This window comes from Argiope bruennichi, chromosome X1 (genome assembly GCF_947563725.1).
Source record: "Argiope bruennichi chromosome X1, qqArgBrue1.1, whole genome shotgun sequence".
NCBI lineage: Eukaryota > Metazoa > Arthropoda > Arachnida > Araneae > Araneidae > Argiope > Argiope bruennichi.
In genome coordinates this window covers 130,948,428-130,974,204 of record NC_079162.1, presented here as the reverse complement: position 1 = coordinate 130,974,204, position 25,777 = coordinate 130,948,428, and the positions used below count along the sequence as shown (strand labels likewise).

The following is a 25,777-nucleotide window of genomic DNA, read 5'->3' as shown; positions in this document are numbered from 1 at the left end:
AAGCAAGTGCATCACCACGAAGACAACTAAGTAAATAAGAAAGTTTTTCAATATCTGAGAGAGAGGAATTTTTGTCAATTGAATTTTTGAATTGGTTCCAAAAATTTAAATACTCTGATGGATCACCATAATAGGTTTGAATTTTCAATTTAGGTAATTTTCCATTTATATTTGATCCGCATCGATTTGCTGGGGTTTCACGCAAATTACTAGATTCATGTTCATTTACACAATGCGAATGCAAAGATTTTATTTTATTCTTTAATTTTACAGAAGTAAAAACTATTTCTTCATTATATTCATCAATTTTCTGAATTTCCGATTCAATATCATTAATATCTAAAAGATTATCGATTTTACTATTGATAGATTTCATTTGTTTGTCTTTGGTTTGTAGTTGCACCAAAAGACCTTCGAGCTCATCCATTTCAACTCCCGGTTCGTCTAAACGAGTTTTTATTTTTGAAATTAATTTTGTAACTTGTCTTCTGTGTGAGGAACGTTGTTTTTTTAAACTTATCTAACCTATCTTTTTCGTTCTTTTCAGCCATAACTAATTCTTTTTCATTTACAGACATTAACTAACATAATCAAATGACTTCCTTTCCAAACTCAAACAATTTTAAAACATATGCGGTTCAGAAATACAAACACAACACAACTAGTAACAAACAACTGAAAATGAAACTTAATTCAAACACACTCAAAATGACCCCCTTTACAAATCAAACAGTTTTAAAGCATAGGTGGTTCAGAAATGCTAACACAACACAACTAGTAACAAACAACGAAAACGAAACTCAACACTCTCAAAACGAAAGCATATACAACTTTACCATTTCAATTATTTCCTACGAATAAACCCTAATTCTAAACATCAATACAATCTTGAAACAACTAATTTCTAAAGCAGAACTATTTTACTTCAATAACTTTCAGCAGAAAAGAAATAGCAAAATTTCAACTACATACCTTACCAGCTGACATCTGTTGCTCCGCAAACGAAGTTACTTCAAAATAATAAGGATATCCAATAAATTTTATGAATCATATTCGAAATGAAATGTTCGGATAAACCACTTCAATTATATTCTGAAGCCTCAAAACACAATTTACCGTGAAGTGGCAAAACGAATGTACTTTCGTTTCGAGTCAGTCCAAACGTATTTTACTTAACTAAATGAATAGAGATGCATAATCCACGATTTTTTGAATAACAAATAACTTTGCTGTTGTTATTTTTAAATATTTGTTCCAAATATCTGTTATTTCAATCATATTATTAATTAAAAATTATTACTTAATATTAAATAAAAAATTTATTAATTGTAATTAATACTCACTTTACTAATTTAAGTAACGTGTGATTGAATTAATTTATCTATTTCAGCTTACATCTTAAATTTGATTTTTTTCAATTTATTTAATTTCTTTATTGGAGTAAACCATTTTCTGAAAAAATTGAATTAAATATATATGTTATTCCTTTAAATTGTTTACTTTAGTCCTATATTTTACCAATAGATGGCTCCAGCAGTAAACGGAAGATATGCAAAGTCAAGTCACAAGCAATTAAAAAGGATTTGTATGGAATAGTGCATCATCAAATGCGAATATCAGAAAGTCAAGGTTACTCTCATGAAGTGGAGCGGCGACTTCACATTTTCCAGTGAAGTCACCGCTCCGATAAATTTCAGTGATATGCAGTTCAATGATACGATAATTCCAAAAACCGGTCCGTTCACTTTTCAATCCATTACAGATTTCTCCTTTTCTGTTTTGTTCGAGAGCTTCCATTGTACAGATCGTATCGATTGTTACTTTTCAGTGAAGTCACCGCTCCGGTAAATTTCAGTGATATCGTATCGATTGTTACTTTCTATCGTGATCCAAAACCTGTAATCGAAATATCACCAGTAAGATCGTATCAAGGATTTGAATCACACCTCTCTTTGGAAAGTATTGATCACTTGTATTTGTGACTTTATGATATTGGTTACGTAATAACCGCTCGTAAAATATTCGTCATCCCTACAAATGAATCCAAATTCCCAGCCGATGCACCATTTTGCTCCTACGTATGTTCATGTTGCGAATACGAGAGTTCGAATAAAAAAGACGATACGAATTTTACACATTCACAAACATTTATTTTTCACGCACACCACAGGACATCACAAGACAGATTGATACAACACCAACTTGCATCGTTATACTAATAAACATATTATAGGTGTGCCCTCTAGTGGCGAAAATTCGGAACACTCTATTCAGTTCCTTGCCAGTGTACGTGTGTCGAGAGTTTCTTCAACTGCCAAAGTATTGTACTAGAATAAGCCCGCCGCTTGTTATTGGTGAAAAAACCATGGTGATTATTTGTGGATCGACGCTTCCTCTATTTCACAATCTGTCGTCCAACCTGCGGATGATTTTGACAATGGGAGGATGACGTAATAAATAGCGATGGGCATATTTTTTATCATTTCGCAAGACATTACCATTACATTGACCGAAGATAAAGTACATGTCGCAATATTCGTGAACGGAATACAATATCACTATGCGAAGATTACCAGTAGCTACAAGATGCAGCTTTTTTAATGTTTTTCAAACGAAGGCTCGATGTCATTCCACGGTACGTGCATGATGCCTCAGCCTCAGTATGCGTGGTCGATATTTTGGTGTTCATTTACAAATACCAATGTTTCCAATGAAGGGTTCTCTCCCCCCCCCCAATCTGAATATGAGTTATAATTTATATGACGAGTGTATGACGTCATATTTATCACTCGCGTTTTCTCGAAAACTTTGCGACATAGAGGTACAACTCATTGAGTGTTTTTTATGCACTCCAAACGAGGAATCTGATGGTACATAGTTTGTGCGGTCTTGATTGGATATCCGGCATTTGTTATGCCGTATCATACATATCTGTAAAAAAAAAAAAAAATGAATTAGATGAAGAATAAGATGAATCACGTTAGATGAAATTGAATGTCTATTTATTTCTGAATTATTGATTTGATGTATATTCATAAACTATGCATATGAATACTTTACATACATGAAGTGAAATGTAATCATATTTCTATACTATACAAAAAAACTCAGAGATATTATTATAAAATTATTCATTTTTTCTTCATTTTTAATTTGAAGGAAAATTAAATACTGTTTTTTTACAGTTTTGCATTAGGTGGTAATTATTAAATACAGTGGCAGTGTTTGTGTTTTATGAATGGGAAATAATAAAATGTACTCATAATACTTTATATTTTTTTAATTTTTTAAGATTTCTAAAACTGATAGCATGTGTGACAAATTGAGAAGTTTTAAAATTTATTCATGAAAATCATGATTGGCATATATGAATGGCTATTCTCAAAGTAAAAAGCCGTTTATGATTAAATTGCTGAATGTAAAAAAAAAAAAATTCTATTATGTTTTAAAATTTGTTTATGCCACATGAAGTATTTTTCTCATTTGGTTAATTCTTAATTTAAATCTAAAAGGAATTGATGTGGGATTTGCAGTTAGGAGAATTTTTTTATTGATACTTTTAAAATTCTAAACTACATTTGTTGATGCATTTTTGATGTTGAAATGATGTTGCTAAAGACATTGTTTGAAAGATATCAAAACTTAAGATAAAGGAAATTGGAGAAATTAAGAACTTTCAACAGATTTTTGGTGAAATAAAAGATGTGGGGGTAATTCTATTGGACCTATTGCATGAGAGACGCAAGTAAAAGTTGCAGTAGAGTGGATAAATTAACAAATAACTGTTTCTTTGTATTAGTTAATTTAAATTATAAGAAATTATTTAATATTTTTTTGCAGTTGCTCAATGAAATTCTATATTTGCCTTTTTTGTAATATTTTATTAATTTTTTGCGATTTTTTGTTGTTTTTGTTTCCACAGTTGTTATTTGAGCAGTCTGCATCAACCGTTAAAAGAGTTTCTTTGGAGCTTGGAGGAAACGCGCCTTTCATAGTTTTCAATTCTGCTGATGTATCTAAAGCTGTAACTGGTGCAATGGCTTCCAAATTCAGGAATTCTGGCCAAGTGAGAGAGAAACACTTTCATGATGTGTTTTTCTTATCTGCTTTTTTATTATTTTCTAAAATTTGTATTTAGCCATGTATGAGCATGTATGAAATGTAATTGATGTTGCTATTTTTTTAAGACAAGAATTACCATCTTTCCGAAGCACATTAATGGTAATCTTATAATGCTTAAAATTAAAAGGTAATTAATTTAGTGTTTGTGATTTAGTGATTAGCACATTAATGATAATCTTATAATGCTTAAAATTAAAAGGTAATTAATTTAGTGTTTGTTTTGTAAGGATTATACTGTAACAGTCCATGAACGTTTAAGAAATATTGTTTGCAAAATTGTGCATATCATTGGAAAATGTCAAATCATAAATTGAGAGCCAAATTAACATCTGAAATTTTTATAACTTTGAATCGAAGGATACCACTAATTAGACATTTTTGAAAGCGGCGCGAAGCTTCACCTTTATTCAAGGAGAGGGAGGGGAATTATAACGACTTTCAAGAAATAATTGAAGCTGTAACGCAATGGCGTAGCAATATCTGATGAAATCCAGTACGGATTTTTAACTTGTCACATTTATATCCACCAAAATATAAAATAATTTTTAAAAATTCATTTTTAAGTAAAGAGGGTGCAATGCTAATTATTTTGTTAACAGTTGCTTTTATGAATGAAAAAATAAGTAAAATGTCTTTTTTTTATTAATAAACTTGTTTAATGTATAATGTGAAATTTTTTCATGATAATAATTAGTGCATAATTTTATTATTATTATAATGCAATTTAATGAAAACCCATTTGCTTACAAGTTTCGTTTTCAAGGCTCTAATGCTACAAATTGTATTTTTAAATGATAGAATCTTATCTTTCTAATATTTTGTTCTGAAAATTTTGAAATTACATTATCAAAACCGATACCATTATTTACACTATTTTTAATTGACAAAATAGCTAGGCAAGAGAATCGTGCTAGGTTCATAGTTGATCTGAGATAATTTTTAACTAGTTTCAGAAAACTTCTCTCACATGATGCACCATAAAGTTAAGAAAAATCTTAATGTTAAAGTGAGATTGGGAATAAAGTCGGAAAGTTCACATTCAATTACACATTCTAAGAATCTTAAGGAAGTATAACCAAAAGACTCTTCTTTTGGAACTTCGGTGACTTTTAGAAATTTTCTTAAACGCAGAATTTCTGTAAGGATACGATTTGCAGGGAACTCATAGTAACTTTCAGTCAAATTTTGTACAAATTTGGAAAGCTCAGTTTCCAGTTCAGTTTCCATTCGATTCGATGGCTAGGCTCTAAGATTTCCAAAAAATGCCTTTGCAACCTGCATCGGTTTCTTGTTGAAACTCATTAGTGAATTCTAACATTGACCTTTTCAGTTTTGTCAGTCAGCAGCTCGTTTGCTGCCAACTTTCCGAACATAATTTTCTTCTTCCTGATTGTTTTGATGTTTGCCACAAGAATGTCCAATTCTTCTCTGGTGTCATTTGCGAATTGCAGTGCTTCCTCAACCAGGTTATTTCTTTTGCCTTTGAAAAAATATTTAGATTTCACATATTGATAACAGATTTCATAAATCTTATTGCAAGAATCTGCAAATGCTTTTGAATGTAGTTGACATCTTCTAAAATATTTCATAAACAAGCAAACAAACAAAAAGTGCAAATATCGCACATTGCATTCAACAGAGTTTGAGCTGCCCCTCTGGTTTCGATGGCTCCTCAGTAGCATCGGCAATCTTTTGAAGCCCTTAAACACAGCTTCGTTGTAAAAATTCCTTCTTGTTTCTGAAAGTCACTGAACTGTAATTTCAACATGTGACTGAAGGATGGTCCATCTATGCATAGAAGCTGATAAAAACACGTCGAAAACTATTAAGGTACCTCCTCCATAAAAAAGCCGAACGTAATGGAACTGTTGCAAAGAAAGTGGTTTTTACAGGGTACAGTGCTTTCGGATTAAATTTACAAATCCTTGGGTGAAGACTTGAATGAACTCCAGCTATTTGTAGAAGCATTGTCGTATCCTTGTCTTCAGCGCATTATTATTTCTAAACCATGCCGCTTATAAACCTTTCAAATATCTTCCGTTTGGTCAACGACCTTCTTTCCGGGTAGCTGACAAAAAAAAAAAAAAAAAAAAAAAAAAGGAAATAACTCTATTATTTCAATATTCTTGTTCTCTATGTGAAGGGAACGAATAATTTTACTCATTTTAGCTATTTGATAGATCCAAATGTACTGCCTAAATTGATAAATGTCAAGCAGAATCTTTACTTTAACTATTCCATCCAGCAGTGATAAAAAAAATTAATTTTGTACGGTGGGAGATAAATAGCTTGTTAATATCTTATCCGAAAGTGATTGAATTGGTTGCCTAGATTAATTAAGTGCTCTCATAGTACAAGATCATATTTTGATAGAAGTTCAATTAAAGAAAAAAATTTTCTTTATTATCCGCCAGCATATGCTCTCAGTGACCGCTAAATGGAAGGTTTTGTTTAAACAAAAATATTGTGACATCTAGGAATCTTTGGAAAAAATTTCTCCATTTCCATTTTTCTGCTGCTTCAGCATCTGTCTGGTTAACTTGGTCAATTTTTCTATTGTCAACAAGCTTCATGTAGTTCTGAGGTCTTATCGTTGGGAGTTTCTGGACTAGATTGAGATTTACTCTAGATTGAGATTTACTCTGGTAATTTCAGCATCAAGTCCGGAAGCGACTGTATTTCCAAAACTTTAGCTTTTTGTTTTTTTCTTTGCTGTGCTCCTCTTGGATGCTTCGCTTATTGGTCGTGTATCTAAAATATATATAAATTCAAGTTGCTTTTAATAAAAAATTTGAAAAAATCCGTCATATCAAAAAATGGTTTGTTTTTAAAACTTTATAATTGGGAGTGTCTGCAGACATACATTGAGATAGATATTTTGTAAAAAATTCTTTTTTAACTCCAGAAATGCCAACTGTTTATTTTTTTTTTTACGATCACAATGATTTTTGTATGTTATAGTATCTAGTAAGGAAGTAATATATCAATAAATTTATTTCGTTTTATTAACTTAAAACTCTACTTACCAAAATCAATAATATAGAAGGGAAACAGAAGAATGATTCGATGAAAAAAGCGAAGTACTGTATATAATATCACAAAAACGCCTCCACCGTCTCACTTTTTAAATAACAACTCATAGCATGACAAAATATTGTTCGCAATGAGATACAGTTCGATATGGAAACGTTTAGGATATAGGATTAAGAGATGTCCGTTTCCTCGTAGAACGGTCCTAAGATTAACTAAGATAAGTATGCATGTCTCTGTCTTAAGCAGATACGAGTAAAGGGCTAAATTAGACATACTTGCCTACTTTACCGTCGATGCTCCGAGCGAAAGAGCTGTATTCCACAGCCTTAAGTATCTCCACACTGAATGTATTATAATAATATCATCTTGTTGCCCAGGACGATTTGGAGCAAATGATATTTATGGTAGAGATATCTCCATATACAATAATACTAAATCATTATAGCATCATGGTTTGTTACAGTTAATGATTATGAGAACCCATGTGAATTATTTGAGATGTTATTTTATGTAATTAAAAAGCAAATTAATACAAAACCTTTATAATTTTTGTCACCATCTTTCACGGTTTTTATTCAATTGTAGTTATAAAGTTTATTCAAAACTATTTTCAGTTCTTTTTTGTTGTTTTTGAAGAGATTTCCACAAAAATATTTATTATGTTTTTAAAAAATAAGTACTCGATTTTCATGAAAGATCTGTTAATATTCAAGAAATTTAAACACTATCATTTATAAGTATACTTTAAATTTTGACTAGTCTTAAATTTCCCCCTCAGTTATATGTGTGATAAAATAGTTTTTTTTTGCTTCCAATATTCTTAAAAAATTATTTAAAAACGTTTTTTTGAAATTTTTTAAAATTAAATATTGCTTTTAAAAAAATACTGAAATTTGCAGATTTCAGTTTTAACTTTTCACCAGCATAATCAATGCTATTTATTAACTTTAAAAAGAAAAATTTGCTTTGCACGTTTCGAATTCAACTGTCTACAAATGAAGAAAGTGTTTGTTGATGCCAAAAATTATATGTCACGTTTTAGTGACAATAAGCCATTTATTTCATTTGTTAATAAATGAAATTTTTAAAAACAAATCATTTTCAGTATATCCCAAGTTTAATATATATATAAATATTTTAATATCATGTAACCAAAATCTAGCTACATTGATATGTTTGTACTATGTAAAAATATATAAATGAGAAAATTAACAAAAATTATATGATAAGAATGATATTTTGTTCTATCATATTTATTATAATTTTCTATCATTTTTATTATAATCATAATCATATAATTTATTATTTAGTGACAGCATCTATTATATAAACTTCACTTCAACCACGAACTTATATGACCGAGAAACATATTACTTTTTTTCCCTTTTTCTTTTCATCCTTTTGAATTGAATCTATATCTTCTTATGATTCGAATCTGCATAAATCGTACGCTCTGCATTAGAACTTCAAAAAGCAAAGTATTAAAAATTTTTATAATTGACCTTAATTTTTGAATTGTAGTTTTTGTTTAAAAAAACATTTTGTATATTCTTAAACTATCTAAAACTGATTTGTAATGTTCATATATTCCTTTAGTATATTTAACTGTTATATAATTGGTATTATTTTGATTTTTTTAGACATGTGTTTGCACAAATAGGATTTTAGTTCAAGAAAAAATTCATGATGACTTTGTAGCTGCACTGGCAAAAGCAATGCAGAACCAGCTTAAAGTTGGCGAAGGATTAAAACCAGACGTGACAACTGGCCCACTCATCAATGAGAATGCTGTTAGAAAGGTCAGTTCCCATTCAGATTCTTTTTATTTAAATTTTTATGAAAGCAATCGTGAGTCTTCTAAGTAAACAAGTGTCTTCATTTAAATTTTAAAATTCAAATTATTCATCAGAATGTTAAATTTACTTGTAGTTTACAAATTAAACTTATCTCTGTAGGCTAAAATGGAATATCCACAATCTTTGCAAATGCTTTTAGAATTGTTCGTACTGAGAAAGATGAATAGCAAAAACATTCTGTTTGTTGAAATTTCCAAAAATCATTTCGATGAGACATAAAGAAAAATTAAATTTTGTGTTCAATTTCATAGAAGAAAATCGTAGATTCATTTCTATATGTCACATGTGACTTTTTTCTAGAAAAGAGTTCTATCTTTAATTTATAATTTTTGAGTCCCTTTTGTTTATTATTTATATTATAGTTTTTTTTCACAAAATATGACACATTTCATCACAATTCAAAAATTTTCATAAAATAGCATTTGTGAATTTGACATAAATATAAAAGTAATTGTTCCATAGATTAAAATTTCTAAATTTGAAATGTTTTTGGATGGACACTTAGGTAATGTTTATAATTTTTCTATTCTGAAGTATTAGTATAATAATGAAATAATTTATAATAGAATTATAACAAAATAATAAATTTTTGATTAACTCAACTCTGAAATTCATGGTCAAGAACTTTAAAATAAGTAAAGAGTTGTGATATTATTGAACATAAAATAGTATATTGAGGAGTAACATTCTGGTATTTTACAAATACTGCATTCTTATGTAATAAATCAGGAGATAATAAAAATAGATGAAGCTGTGCTGTTAAACATAATACAGTTTCAGCATGCTAATTTTTATATGTATATATGTATTGTAACTTTCTTTATTTTTGTAATTAAACTACTGTTTGAAATTAAGAGAATTTCTTATTTTGTTGGATTTTTTGAAAAATGACGAAAGAAAAGTAAATTTATGCTTCCAAATAAACAAGCAAATACTTAATATCACATCCATAGTTATATATGGTGTAAGTGTTGCATATAGAAAAACAGGTTTTGTGAGTCTCATTGAAGTTTCAACTTTTAATTCGATAACATATTTTAATGAATTCTTTGAAAATTTTGTACAGCATTTATTAAATTCAAGAGTAAATATTTGAGATGCATAAGCGTTCGGATGATGGAATGAGGTGGAGAATTATCCGGAAGCAAAACAACCTCGAATGCAGATTGCTAGTGAAATATACAGCATTATAACCAACTTAACAACAAAAAAAATTAAATATGCCAGATTTATAAAGAGGAAACCTGAGCAGAGCCGTCCAAGAGTTGCAATGACCAATGAAAATCGGCGTTTGCCTGTTAAAGTGCAATATAACAATGCAATAGTGCATAAAATGATTCTCTATAAAACAATATAAAGTGCAATAAAGCGGTGAACTCCGTCTCTTTGAGTCAGCTGTTGATTGGACTAAATTTCTGGAATTCAAAGCTTTATAACTTGGTCGGTATTTTCCTTGCTGAAGAGAGTAAAATGTTAATGTGCCAAACATATTTTATTGCAAATGTGACTAATAGGACCGGAAATCAAAGAAAAAATATTTCATAATTTCTTCATATTTATTGACTTAAAATAACACAAAATACAATTCGTTATGCTCTTTAAAGTATTTTTCAATATAATTATAGGGCTGTCTATTCGTAATGGTTTAGAAATTCGCTCTTTATCACGCTTAGAGTAGACCTATGTATATGCATATAATGCTTTACCCTTGTCATCTTGTAAAACGATAATTGCGTAATTTTGGTTTCATCTGAAATGGCAAGGAATATGTTATAGGAAAAGAGAGAGTCTTTGACGAATTCCTAGATGAGTCCTATGATTCTCATTCAAATTCAAAGGAATTAAAAATATTAGGAGTGTTGAAATTTGCATTTTTCAGTAATTTCTTTTTGAAAGTAAAAAGATTATATAAATCAAGCATATGGCTGCATCATAATGTAACTTTCATACCCAATAATACGAGTCACGAGGAAACATTAACAAAATGAAAATGCATACAGTACTTAAGGTATTCGACTACGTTGGAAACACCGGTTTCCGACCATTTGGGTTTTAAAAAAGGTTTTTGGCTTCTTTTTCTAGATCTTACTTTTCTCTTTCCGAAACCTCTTAACATTTTTCTGAAGTGTCTTAGAAAAAAGTGATAGTGATTACAACACATTTTTATGAAGCAGAAACAAATCGGAAGTAGCATTTTGGAACAAAAATTAGCATTAAAATTGTAATAATTTACTGTTTTCCTGCGTTTTTATTTATAATACAGTAAAGAAATTTATGGTATGAATTTTATGAAAAAAATAGAATGCAGTAGGTACATGTAACAAAGGGCTGGAGGTCTCCTCAAAAAATGTGCAAAAGGAATAAATGCTGTAATTGCAGCATATTTTAAGTGTTACATTGTCAGTGCCCGAAAGATGTTCATAGTTGATGCAAGTATTAACGTCAAAAGGCAATCGGGAAGTTATTCAAAAATGAGGTGGCAAGACCCCCGTAACATATAACATATATAATAAGGCTTATTTTTAACATTTTTCAACAATTACTGTATGTTTGCGTAGAAAAACGCAAAATGCAAATAGTATATACTTTAATGACATATTATTGAATACTAAAGCAGTAATTTATATAGTTACAATCAATACATTTAGGGTCAAATTATAGCTGTACTTTGTCTAATTAAAGTTGTTTTAGCAGTTTTAAACAGTGTAAAGTTCAGAGATTCAACGAAAAAAAAAAAAAAAAAAAAAACTTTCCCCCCAATCAAATAAGAAACGCTTGCAAAATAAGAAAAAGGAGGTCAGGTTTACAGTTGTGAAAAATTTTATACTTCCATGACAATAGGAACCATGTTTTATCATTTAAGGAAATCTTTAACTGCAAGTTTCTCAAAACTTTAATTTAAACAAAATACTAATTGTTAATACGATATCTCAAAATTTAACAGAGATAAAAAAAAGTTCCTTGCTTTTTGAAAAAAATAATATATTTATGGAAACTTTTCTTTGTCATTTTCATGTTTATAATTGACAGTGCATTGAAAAATAATAAAAGGTTATTAAAAACTTCCTTTAGATTACTTTGAGTTTAAAAAATGTACATGGAAAAAATGAAAAAGAAGAGAACGTGAACTAAATGATGGCTATAATCAATGCTGATTTAAGCATCGTCCACTTCTTTAGTCAGTAGTTTTTCATTAATTAGAATAATAGACTTCCTGATAATTTGGAATTTTAGTAAAAATTTAAGTTCCATTTCCACCCAATCTATAGGCTACTATTCACATTGATTTTTCCAAAACTCACGCTCATTGATAAAGTGTGGAATCGCACCGAATGATTTCCCCAATTCATGATCTTTGCCAAAATATCTGTCATGATGCTGCTTTAAAGCATCGTTATCAGTAAAAATTTCTTTGGATCTTTTTAGTGTTGACATGAGTAAAGAAGTGATTCGCGCATCTGCCTTCTGTGGATTCCTTGTTACTGTTCCTTTTAATATCCGTCCATTTAATTATGGCATTTCCTTCACTCATTTTTGATAGGATTAAGTATCTCAATTCGAATTTGAGCTGTTTATTAGTATTTTGATATTGAGAAAGCTCCAATAAATTATTTTATTTTTAAAAACATGGCCAAAATTCTTGCACTTTCCAGAACCTTCAATTTGATCGCCAGGGTCGAGGATCATTAATTTGACATTCATTAATTATCGTTTTAAATCTCCCTTTCCAACCATAAGGCTAGAAATGGTATTACAAAACCATAATATAATATAATATGAAATGAAAGGTTGTCGGTTAAAGAATAAAGAGAACTAATTTGTCCTTTAAATCATAATTTTTTTTAGCTTCTTCATTGTCAGCCCAAAAAGTTTAATCTTTGAGACATTTTTACTGTTATTTGTTAAATAACCTTGCTGTGGAACCCGAGTAGCTTCCACTTAATATTAATTCCATTGACAGAAAAAAGAGAGTGTAAGAACTTGTTGGAAATTTTGATACATTCGAGAAAGGATATTTCCCCTGCAAAACCAGTCTCAGTATTTCTGTTAAGCAAAAGATTTTCACATGGTATTGCGGCTCAACATTAAATAGTTAAAGTTGCTGTATTCGACCCTAAAATAAAACCAAAAGCCCGCACTACTCAGAAGTAAAGCTGTTTCTTAAATTTGAATTTTTATGATTAGAAAATGATTGAATTTTAGAGAAGCAAATAAATTGAATTGATATATATAAGGAGGGATTTTTGTAGTTTCTATGTATATTTGAATATTTGGATATTGTTATGTCCAGCGTATGCAGACGGACGCTAATACGGAAAGCAACTTGATTCTTTTGTATTATGAAAGGAAATATTTTGTTCGGAGTGAAATTATAAAAGACAGCAAAGGTATTATAATTCTTTTTTTGTCGGTTTGACACATATATATGAAAATTGACACAATATATTTACTTTCTGTCAATAATATATTCTTTGTAAAATTGAAAGAAAGTAAATGCCAGGAATCTGGTAAATAACAACATAAGAATTAATTTCAGATTAGATAAAGGATATAAAAAAAAATAAGCATAGACCTAAAATTAAAGGACAAAAGCGTTTTTTACTTTATGTTTATATTAGCAATAGAATTTTTCAACTAAAAGTCCCAAAATAATTTTGCGTCTTTGTCAAAATCCGCCATTTCTTACTTCCTTATAAGAACAAAATGAATAATTCCAATATGCACTGAAAGTCATATTAAAGTAAAGTAAGTCATATTAAAAATTAGACAAAGTTTGAGAACTAATAAAAGGCAACAAAACTTCACTAAAATTCTTATATGTGAATGAAATTGATGACATGAGGCCAAAATTAAATAATGTTACGGATATTTCAATATCCACTATTAAGCACACCATATACAATGTAGTGGGTATATGGTGTGAAAACAATCAGCAGACCACAATAAATAACAATGACGACGTTTATTTAACACGAAGACACTAATACAAAGACGACAAATGCACAGCCGAGACGAACACAGGACAGCACACTACAGCAAACAGTATCCCACAAGTAGTAATCAACCACAGCACACAAAGCGGGAAGACAGAATTCAGCAGAAGGTGGGATTTCACATAGCTTCACTCTACGGCCTCTCCAAACGTCTGCAATTATCCACTGTCTTCTCGCTTTAGCTGTATCCAATTACCGACTCACTACTACATGACTGGCTATTCCAAACACGACAGGATGCTGCTTCTACAGTAAACACCAGGACTTGGCACACAGCTCAGTTCAACAATCGCGTGAACTCCACAGAACGCTGGACTATTCCGCAGTTGCTTCGTTATCCACTCAACGACTATTTTCACGACTCCAGCTTACGCGGCTTGTACTTCTTTAGGAGAGCCCGCTTCAGCCAGAAGCTATATCCTGTAGTGGCGGAATTTGGATGTAAACTAGACTTGTCGTTGTTGAATGCCCTGGACTTTTGTGGTCGGCAATCCTCTGGTGGAGAGGGAGAGGAAGGTGGAACGCCGTCCAATAGGAACTCAGGTGCAGTGGGGAGAGTGCGTTGGGTTGCAGTGTGGATCGGAGCGTGTAGCCGGCTAGTTATTAATTGTACAATTTAGGATAAACTACTGTTCGTTCAGAGCCAATCAGCATGCGTTTACAAGGGATGGAAGTGGGTTTGGTTGGTCATAACAGCTAGGAAGAGGGAAATGGTTAGATTTTAAAGTAACAGTATGTTTCTTGGTCTATTGATATGGGGTTGAGGGTTATATTTTTCAATTGCATTTATTGCCTCGTTTTCATGGTTATCCAGTTTATTGTAGAAATTGTTAGCTATTTTCTTAATCGTTTGCTTGAAGGTAGGGTACATAAGGGCTTTATATATTTCGGTACTAGGCATGGCCCATGTAGCACCACAAAGTTTTCGAATTATCATATTTTGCTGCCTTTCTAATATTTTAAGATTCGTTTTGGCTTCATGCCCCCAAACTTGGCATGCGTAAGTCAATATCGGACGCAAATAGGCTGTGTAAATAAGCATTTTAGTATTCCTGTGCATGTTAGAATTCCGAGAAATTAGGGGGAAGTACTTGCGAGATTGAACTCGGAATTTGTCCTTAACGTAGTGAAAGTTAGCCATTATGACACATGTGTATTTGGCTTCCTGAGACCATGGGATGTATTTACCTTTAATTTTAATCCTTTCAAAGTTTTTGTTTCTGGGAGCTTTGTGAAATAGAACTGCAAATGTTTTATCAGCGCTAATTTCAATTTTCCATCTGATCATCCATTCAGTGATACTATTAAGATGCCTGTCCAGTGCTATTTTGATGTACCTTGCATTGTGGTTTTTGGCCAGAATTTTTGATGTACCTGTGGTTTTTGGCCAGAATTGCAGTGTCGTCTGCATATAAACACAACATAGTGTTAAATTGTTTGGGTATGTCGTTAATGTAACAGGAGAACAGAACTAGTCCTAGTTTTGAGCCTTGTGGTACTCCTGCTTGTATGAGTTTAGTGTCTGAGAATTAATTTTTCACCCTTACTCTATCGTTGAGATATGAAACAATGATTTTAATTAAATATCCTGGTGTGTAGGTTTTAATAAGCTTGTGAATTAAACCATTGATCCATACCCGATCGAAAGCTTTCTGTATATCGAGGAAGACAGCTCCTGTTTTTTGTTTGTTTTGGAAACCTGATGTGATGTATTCTGTGGCTCTGATGAGTTGATGTGAAGTGCATAGGCTTGGTCTGAAGCCAAATTGTTCAGAACAAAGAATGTTGTTTTCTACTAGGTGTTGGTTGAGTCTTTTTAGAATAATACTTTCAGAAATTTTGCTAAGAGAAGAAAGTAGTGATATGGGTCTCTAGCTGGAGGGATTCGGGGGATCCTTACCAGGTTTGTAAATGGGTACTACTGTGGCTGTCTTCCATCGTGCTGGGAAATAGCCAAGTTCCAGAGTTTTTCGTACTAGTAGGGTGAAAAATAATATAAAATTCAGTGGGAGTTGTTTAATCATGTTGTTTGTGATGTTATCATGTCCAGGCGCTTTAGTAATTTTGAGTTTTTTGATGGATTCTATAATTTCCGTAGGTTTAAGAGGTTCAATGTATACATTCGTGTAGGGGTCGTCTCGTGGCGCCATCTGTGTGTTGTGGAAGTAGTTAACAGTTTCTTCAACCTCGAGTTCTGTTTCCTCATGGGATAATGGATTTAATTTAAATTGATTCTCTAGGCTAATAGCCAAGAAATTTGCTTTCTCGAAGTCGATCTGTGCATTTCCGGTCGGACCGTTAAAGGTCGGAATGTTTAGTTTGTTCTTTTTGAATGGTCTCACTAAGTCCCAGACGTTTTGGTTTTCTAGATTGAAATTGATAAGCTTGTTGGTAAATTCTCTGTTTTCTATTTCTTGTGCAAGTCTCTTTATTCTGTGGTTCAGGTTATTTAGTTGGGTTTTGATCTCAGGTCGTTTATACTTTTGAAAGAGTTTTCCGATCCTCTTCCTTTCAATATTTAGGGTTCTGAGTTTTGGATCAATATATGGTTTTCTGTCTGTGATTGGGTTTGAGTTGGGGTTTTTAGCATTAATTATTTCACGTTCTATTTATTTTGCCAGATTGTCTATTTTTTCCGGGTTGTCGATGTTGGTAAAATTAACTATTGTGTTGCTCAAGTCGTTTTTAAAATTGTTCCAGTTAGTTTTGGTTTTCCCTGCGGTGTTGGTAAGGTGTATTTAAAGTGGAAGTTAAGAGCGACCGAGTTGTGGTCAGAGCTCATTTCTGGGAGTAAAGTGATTTCGTAAGGAAATAAAAAGTCTTTTACTATTGCAAGGTCTATTATGGTTTCGCTGTTGGTCCCATATCTTGTCTGGTTTGCTGGGGCTATTACTTCCAAGCCAGCATTTTCAGCAAATCGCTTAAGTGTATTTCCTCTTGGGCAGTTGGAATTATTATTCCAGCTCCTGTGTGTGGCATTGTAATCCCCACATATTATTTGGTTGGTGCTAATTTGTAACAGTGTCTCCAGATCAAAAGTAAAAATTTGAGTGTCCGAGTTTGGAGGGATGTGAATGGAAGTTAATGTTATGGTTTCGTAATTTTTGGGAGTGATTGCAACTACTGTGGCCTCTAAATATTGAAGGATGGATGGGATAATTTTATAGTGCTTTATAGAATTGTTAATGAAAATCATTATTCCACCACTCTCATGTGCAGGATTCTGTATTTCCCTATAATTATAATAAGCTTCGTAGTTCGCTAAATAAACTTTTTCCCAGGTCTCAGATGGGTTTCCTGAATAAGTATTGCATTGGGCTTATGCTTATTTACAAACAGTCTCAGCTCATGTATTTTATGCCTAATCCCATTTGCGTTCCAATAAACATTTTTTAGATTATTGGCTCTGAACATTAATCGGTGGGGGTTTGAGCATTGCGCGCCAACTCATTTAATAGTACACCCCATTTGTCTGGGATATTATTTAAGTTTGTCATTTGCTTAAAAATATTTAATATTCTTGGGAATTCTTCGATAAATTTTTTGATTTGTATAATAATATTTAAAATTTCAGCAAGGTCTATACATTTAAGTAATTCTGCGGTTGCTTGGTTAGGTTTGTTTATCTTTTGCTCAGAGCTTGCTGGTGGCGCCATCTGTGGAGAGATGTTGGAACTAAAAAGTTGGGCAAAAGAGGTTCCCTGTCTTATTTTGTTTTGGTTGGATACAAATTCTCTCTGGTTTGGTCTGTTGATTTTTGGAAATATTTCACAACCTCTGCATGCTGCAGCATGCCCGTATTTGTAACAATTAATGCATTGTGGCTGACCAATTCTCTCGTTGATATGACATTCCGATGTTTTACGTTCCCCCTTGCATTTCAGGCATCTTGTTTTAATGCTGCAATTTTCTGACCTGTAGCCAAAGTTGTTGCAGTTGAAACATTGGGGAACAGTATTTCTGCCTCTGTATTCCTCAATAACGACTTTAAGATAATTGATTTGTTCGATCTTGTAAATGTTTTGTACCTCACCCGTTCTTTGTAGTTCCACCAGGAACAAGGGTAGAGCTCTTCTTGTCTTTTGTTGTGTCATACGACAAACTTTCTCGTCCGAAAATCCCTGTACTACTAAGTAGTCTCTTATTGTGTCAGGGAAGGTGTCAATTGGTAGTCCTCTGACTGCGACTTTAACTGGTCTGGATATTTTAGGCCTGATTACATAATGCTCAAACCCTTCTTTTTTACAGAACTCATGCAGTTGCTGATAAGTTTTGTTATCCTGTGGGTAGATTTTAATATACCTGTTTCCAAGTTCATTGTTGGTTATTCCGAATTTTTCGTGGGTTTTTTCCTGTAATTTGTGGTAATCGGAAGTGAATTTAAGCATTAATGGGGGAGTTCTGTCTTTAATCTCTTGGGTGTTACTTAAATCTGCATTATTTTGGCTGCTTTCATTTTCAAAGTTGGTGAATCTATTTTTAGTAATTATAGTTTCTGCCTTGGTCACCTTAGGGGTGTTTTTGGCGGCTTTTTTCTTATGAACCAACGTGAAATTAGCGTTGTCCTCGTCATTGTTAGGGTTTTGACTATTTGCTGCAACTACAGGGCTACACAACTCCGGTGTCACGCACGCAGGAATTGAAACCAGCTCACTCTTCAGGTGCTCCAGTCTTTTGTTGGATTCATTGTAGGCATGTATGGCCCATTCGCATTCAATGGAGTTTGGATCTTTTTCCGTCAGAGTCTGTAACCCTGTCAGTTGTTCAGCAGTCTTGTAATTGTAAAAGAGAATTCCTTTCTCGACTATGTGTCTCCTTGGACAGGTCGGCAAAGGAATAGTCTGTGTATTGTCAAATGACATACTTGTCTCTTCGACGCAGATCCTCTTAGCACTTTCCTTTCCAGACATGCCGTTCCACAAAGTTCTAAAAAGAACAAGTTCGGCAGCGGTCTAGTTAAAAAGAGCGAAAGAATTCACCAGTAGCTCCAAGCTAAATCCTTCGCACCTAATCGGTGGACGTCTAAAGCCAGAATGACTGACTGACTCCAGCTTGAAACTGCCGGCCTTTTATAGTTCCCGGGAGGCTCGCCGAGAATGTTCTGGATCAATCAGGCGTATCATAGTTCCTATTGGCTGGATTGCTAAAATTCTCGAAGTTTTCATTTAAATCTATTTTGTCATCAAATTCGTCGCCAAGTTAGCCGCCACGCTCTGAGATCACTGACGCGGCATCCGATCAGCATTTAACAGAGCTCACCGTAAAACATTCTTTCTTATGATGTATTTATTCGTGATGGGAAGCAATTTTACAGGTTTGTAGCAATAAGTATTTGAAACGGCGATAATTTTTTTCTCTTGTCCTCTAAATTGTGTGTCATGTGCAATAGATTCAAAATTTGAATCTTTGTCGGTTATTTTACGTTTATCATGTGAACATGAAGTGACTTCATTATATTTAAAAGATAAACTCGCCTTTGAATTAATTCTCGTCTTCCTTTGATTTAAAATCTTCTTTGAAATTAAGACTCTGTGCTGCGCTAATTATTGATAATTTTCAGCTCAAAAGCAAGCCCCCCCCCCCATTATTAAAATGCCATATCTCAATGTAAAAGTACCGAAAATTCGAAAATATATTTCGAGCTTAGGTAGAACAAATGCAAGACTGTGTCCAGTCTTGCGTTTGTTATCGCTTATGTTTCCACTTTTAATGTTACCTGTATTTCTGATAGCTGCTGTACCCGCGACTTCACCTGCTTTTATTTGTGCTATATGCACGCCTGGAAAACCGAAACACATGTATTTTAGATCGTACAAATTTTTATTTATCTCTTAAGAGGTTTTAAGAGCTTCAACCATAATTACTAATGTAAAGATTTCAGATAAACGACAAAACGGCGTAAGACTATAAAAATTGTTTGGAGCGAATAACATTTTATTGGCCATTTAAAAATAATTGAGTTTTGAAGTTTATACTGGCTTTTTGAAGAGGTTAAATTTTATTTTAAAATTTTGATAATATCGAGAGGAATCAATTAAAAAGTTCTTTGGTCTCAGATAAGTTCGTGAGTGGCAGATGTAATTTAACAGGAAAATAAGTTTTGACATTTCGAAAAAAAAAAAAAAAAAAGTAAAAATTTTGTTCAAATTGATTTTGAAAGATCGATTAAAAATCGAAAAAAAATTGTATAATTATGAAATTGACATTTTTAAATGCTACTTTTTTTTAAAATTTTAAGATAGTGTAAAATAATTTTTGTGTGATGTTGTTCTCCTCCCCCCTCAAAAAAAAAAAAAAAAACATCTGCATAATCGTTTTACCCCCTTTGGAGAGACGCAGAAATTTAGTGCTGTTAATCCTACAAGATGCTAAAGAACATGTGTATCAAATTTCCTTTGAATCGTTGAACGGGCATTCAGTTATGTACAAGGTGATCGGTAAAGTCCTTTTAAACCTTTTAAATTCAAAACGACGTTTTGTATAATATCGTGTTCCTATAGTAAAATGACTATGCTGAATTTATTGAGGCAGGTTACAGTGCTCCTAGCGGCGAAATAAGGAAGTTACAAAAAATAACTGTAAAGATAAAGTAGATCTGCCAAAATGTCCAGTTAGAAATATATACGCTATACCATAATAAATGCATAGGAAAAAATTTCATGGAGTAAAATTGGTGGAGATATTTGTGATTAAAATTAAGAACTTTCCGTTATTATGATACAGTTTTTTCCAGTTACGCAGTGGCAAAGTGAAATTTAAGTAATGAGGAAAGTAAGCAAAAATAATTATTAAAAAATCTAAAAAACGCACTGTGGGTGGATCTGAGAATACATTTTTTTTAAATTTTAGGATGATAGGCTATGATGTTTTATCTTCTTTCACTTGTTCAAATCGCTTCCATTCATTATTTTAATTATAACATTATTATTTTTAAAAAAACGTAGGTGGAAAGACATGTTCAAGATGCATTACAGAAAGGTGCCAATTTAATTCTAGGAGGAAAAATACATTCTTGTGGTAAAACATTTTTTGAGCCCACATTACTTACTAATCTGAAGAAAGATATGCTCATTTCTAAGGAAGAGACATTTGGGCCAGTTGCAGCTGTAATGAAGTAATTAGTTGCAAATTTTCCTTTTCAGTATTAAGAAATGAATAAGGAAATGTGATGTGATTGTTTTTATGCTTTAATAGGGTTCTAAAATTTAGATGTCAATTATGAAATATAAATTTATATATTATCATTGAATCATTTTTAATGAAAACTAATAATTCTACGTAAAGAGAACATGGAAAAGCTTTTATGTTATATTTATCATATATTTTTCTAAACTAAATTTGGTTAATCACATCCCATTCCTTTTTCAGATATACAATTTTTCGTTGTTTCGGCTTCATAAAAGTTTTTTTAAATGTCAACACTCCTGAAAAAATTTTTTGTAGTGCTGTCACATAAAAAAAAAACAATGCTATGAAAATAAATGACATGTAAACAGCTGTAGGTCAATAAAAAACAGTTTTTACTTCTGTTTACTTTTATATAAATATATGATAAGGCAGAATTCTCAGCGTTTATCAAGATTAATTCTTTTTTTTTTTATGACGTAAATTCAAATTAAAGAAAAAGCACTTTGACTTCTTATTTGAAGGGCATTTTTTCTCACGCTCCTTAAGGCTCAATTTCTGTTGCTTTAACTATCTAACCTTAAATTACAAATTACGTGAAAATCACTAAGCTAAGAGAATTGTCAGATGAGAATTTTTTTAAGGGGAAAATTCCCTTCTAAATTGTGTAAGAAGTTCGAACGCATTACGATGTCATCTTTTCTGTTTGGTATCGATATTAATGGCTCGGTAATTAGGGTTCTGAACTTGATTTCCAATAGATGTATTTAAAATTTGCAAAAAGATAAAATCTTTTGTTTGATTAGCTAGGCCTCGTAGAAGAAAACTATTTGTAATAGGGAAGTAAAAAAAAAAAAATGAACCGTATTTGGCTGAGACAAATGTCATATTTTAATGTTACAACTTTTGTCGACAAATGCCGTGATTAAGTGGACCTTAACAAAAGCCGAGTTTGGTACAAAGTTGATTTGAAGCCTTGAACCAAATTTCGTAAAACAAAATAATTTATTATATTTTCTGTTTATTACATTGTACAAATTGGTGTAATAAGAACCCAAGGAATGCACGAAAAAGATAATTAAATTATTTTTTTATAAAGTTAACATTTCCAGTACAAAAGTAAGCGTTTAATAAATCATATAAAAAATTTCTTCATAGACTTATAAAATACAACTTGGTATACGTATAACTAAAATAAGATTGCGATATATGATTTTTGTTTCATGTTTTTTTGCATGTGTTTTAGCGAAGTCATTGATAATATCATCATAATCTAATTTTTTTTTTTTTCTTTTTCGAATTCGGATACCACAGATAAAATGTCTAAAGAAGTAAACAGTCTTGTTCTTGCTTAATACTAAATCTAAAATAATTTTTTTTCTATTATTATTTTCATTTTTGAAAAAGATTTTTCAGAAAGCAGATGCGGCGGTAATTCTGAAAAGCCATCATAATATTGAGAACAATATCAAAATGTAAGCGATAACTGTTGTAATATTACAATTTTGAAAGGTAAATTGATAACAAATTTTGACTTCATAAAATAAATGTATGCAAATAAAAATTGTCTGGCTAAAGTCTTTGCAATATTGGAGAAGATCGTTTTCAGTCTGTTTGTGAATATTATCATATTTAATCACATTTAAAAATCCCTATGATGTTTAATGTTTTTTTGAATGAAATTTCGAAACAAATAATGGCCTTTTCCATTTAAACTAAAATTTTACGTTAGTTATCTGCTAGTGTACTGAAATTCTAAACTTGTCTTGAATTAGTGGTTATCAAATGCTCACAAATCTCGAGAAGTTATCCAAATGTATGTATAATTCGATTTTTTTCTAAAAAAGAGAATAAATTTTTCCTCTTACAAAACCATTGCATTTTCTCAGAAATGCGGGTCATTCGCAACCCCATCTGTCAGCCTAATATTATATAATTTCTACTATTGATACTATGTATTAGGGTGTAACGAAAACCGACCAACAAATTCTTTTTTCTATTTGGAATTTATAATAGAAATCAAAAGTTGCCTTTTTAGATGTAGAAAGAAAAAAAAAATATTAGACATTTCAGATTCTATTGCCACGTTTTGAGGTGCCACAAAGTGCCTAAAATTTAAACTTGAAAAATTAATAAAATTTCAAAATTCTATTGGGTACATTTTTTTAAGTTATGCTCAAATTTATTGTGAATAAATGCAGTTAATTATAACAACGTCTTAATGTATTAAAAGAAGAATTTTTAACTCAAAACATTGATCTTTTTTACCATTTTATTATGCTTTGTTAAGATATGTTACATTAACCTAAATAAAATAAAATGTTTCTCTTATATATGCACACAATTTTTTTAACATAAACAAAAATATGTCATTTAAACCTTGACATGATTAAAAAGTTTTCAACATTTGAAAATGTTCTTTTTCACTGCATTAGCACATTGAACTATTTTTTTTTAATCAAATTTTGGCATATTATTCTTTTGAAATACAATTTTAGCATTAATAAAATCTTTCTTAAATATAATCCAATCAGATAAAAAAAAACTTTAACCGCACTTCCTATAGCTAGTATGGCATGGGAAAGTCAACTTATTAGTTCTCTGCAGCATTTCATTCTTATGTCTCGCACTGTTTAAGGGAATTAACACAAATATGTTTTGTGTTAGGAAGTTCTGAGATTTCAGTGTTATTCCATGTGATGATATTAATGTAATCTCTATTGTCAGATTTGAATTTTCTAATTGTAAACTTCCTAATGCCACCTTTACTCTCTGATTTTGTTTGTAAAAGTTAGCACAAACCAAGTCCTTTAATACAAGGAGAATACAAAGTCTACCCTCATTACAAAAATGTTAGTATGAAATAACCGTTGAGGATAGTTACACAAAGTTTTTGTCATTGCAAACCCTGCTTGTAAAGATTTTTTTTTATTACTGGACAAATGACGCAGCTAATCTATTCATGTAAGAGTGAATAAAATTTTATCTTTCAGCCAAATAAATTTAGAAAAAAAAAAAAAAAAAAAGGCAATATTTTTTGTGATTCCATGAAATGAAATCAGCCAGTTCCGTTGCTCCATCCGTTAATCCATTGCTATACATATTTGCAATAGTATTTCATAATAATCTAGTATTGAAGGCTTGAACTATAAATTTTGTGTGTGATGTTATATAACAAATAGTGGATAAACCAGGGTGAGAACTTAGCATTTTTCGTTATAAAGAGAGGCAACTTTGAAATTTGCTAAGCTAATTGATCTAGTTACAAATCTCATTAAGTAACTTACAAAAAGAAACACTTGTCTAAATGTAATAATTTCTGCATAATAAATTTGTGTAATCAGAGCAAGACTTTATGTTCACTCTTTTTATGTGCACTCATCACATAGCATGGTTATAAGAATATTTCCACTTCTTTGAATACTTGGACTTATTATTTCTTTAAGATCAGAATTTAATAGTACGAATAAGAAATAAACTTTCAGAAGTGTTTAGAACTATTTGTGCATGAAAATTTAAACTTAATTTAAAACATTCAGGCGCATAAACTTTTGCAATATGTGTAGCCAAAGTTTGAATAGTTAGTAGGATTATCAATTGTCTAACAATCGAAAATTTTGCTACTGTTAATCATTTGGAATCAGCAGATTTCTCAGGATGTTTCAAAGATAAATTTAGCGAGTATTTCCCACTGATTGCAACGATACACATTTCTTTTAAATATTTCTGATCTGTACTTAAATTACTTAAATTTTTTTAATTACTTAATTTTTTTAATTACTTAATTTTTTTAAGTTATTTTCAACTGACAATAAAAAAGAAACCAGTGGGAGCTCATGACAGCTTTTTCGATTCCCCTTTAAATGTACTGAGGTCCTTAGTTTTCCGTCTAAAGAACATAACTAATATCATTAAGGCAGTTTGTTAACATGAAATAAGCAAACTAACCGAACAGCAATGCAGTGATCTTCCTATTTAGTTTTCCAACAACAAAGTTACGCTATTTGGGGTTGAATTTCGCAAAGGACAGTTCTTCCATTGAAGAACTGTCCTCTATTTTTAGTTATCAGCCCCCTGACTGTCTTTTATGCATTTTTTTCCCTCCAGTTCTTTGATATTTTCCGTCTAATTTTCATCTGATGAAAAACTTACTTTTATAATCATTATTTATAAAATCTGAGCCCTTCAAAATAGCTTGTTTCTATTGCTGTAGCAGTTGTATCAGATATTCCTATGTGGATGCATTGATAGTAATTTAGTGTGTATTTGAGGTATTCTATTAGCATCTTCTTGAAATATTTATGTAAAATGCTAAATTTGTTAACGAACTCTCTTGCTTTTCATCACTGACCGTGAGCGTTTCTGTCATTTTCTTCTGCTCTTCAGGATTGTCATCCCCATCAGTAAAGTCGCCTTTTGGCCTGGATTTTATAATTCAAATAAGAATTTAGGAAAAAAATTTGAAATTGAGCGACATATTTCAAATTCATGAATTTGTGGCATCTCAAGGCATGTTCCGATGACTACCAACATTATTTTTGTTTTTCTAGCATCAAAAGGCAACTTCTTCTTTACTGTTAAATTTTTTTAAAACTTTTTTTCATGTGACCCTAATTAGAAGTCATTAATTTCAAAGTAAATCAATTT

At 31.4% G+C, this 25,777-nt stretch overlaps 1 protein-coding gene across 2 annotated transcripts in view; it reads left to right on the top strand.

The window, feature by feature from the left end:
• Positions 1–25,777, top strand: part of LOC129958580 (succinate-semialdehyde dehydrogenase, mitochondrial-like) — a 65,497-nt gene that overhangs the window by 26,106 nt on the left and 13,614 nt on the right. For both annotated transcript variants that reach the window (XM_056071153.1, XM_056071154.1), the window contains exons 8-10: positions 3,923–4,066; positions 8,796–8,954; positions 20,950–21,119. In XM_056071153.1, the coding sequence (XP_055927128.1) occupies positions 3,923–4,066; positions 8,796–8,954; positions 20,950–21,119 (473 nt within the window). The remainder of the gene's footprint in view (positions 1–3,922; positions 4,067–8,795; positions 8,955–20,949; positions 21,120–25,777) is intronic.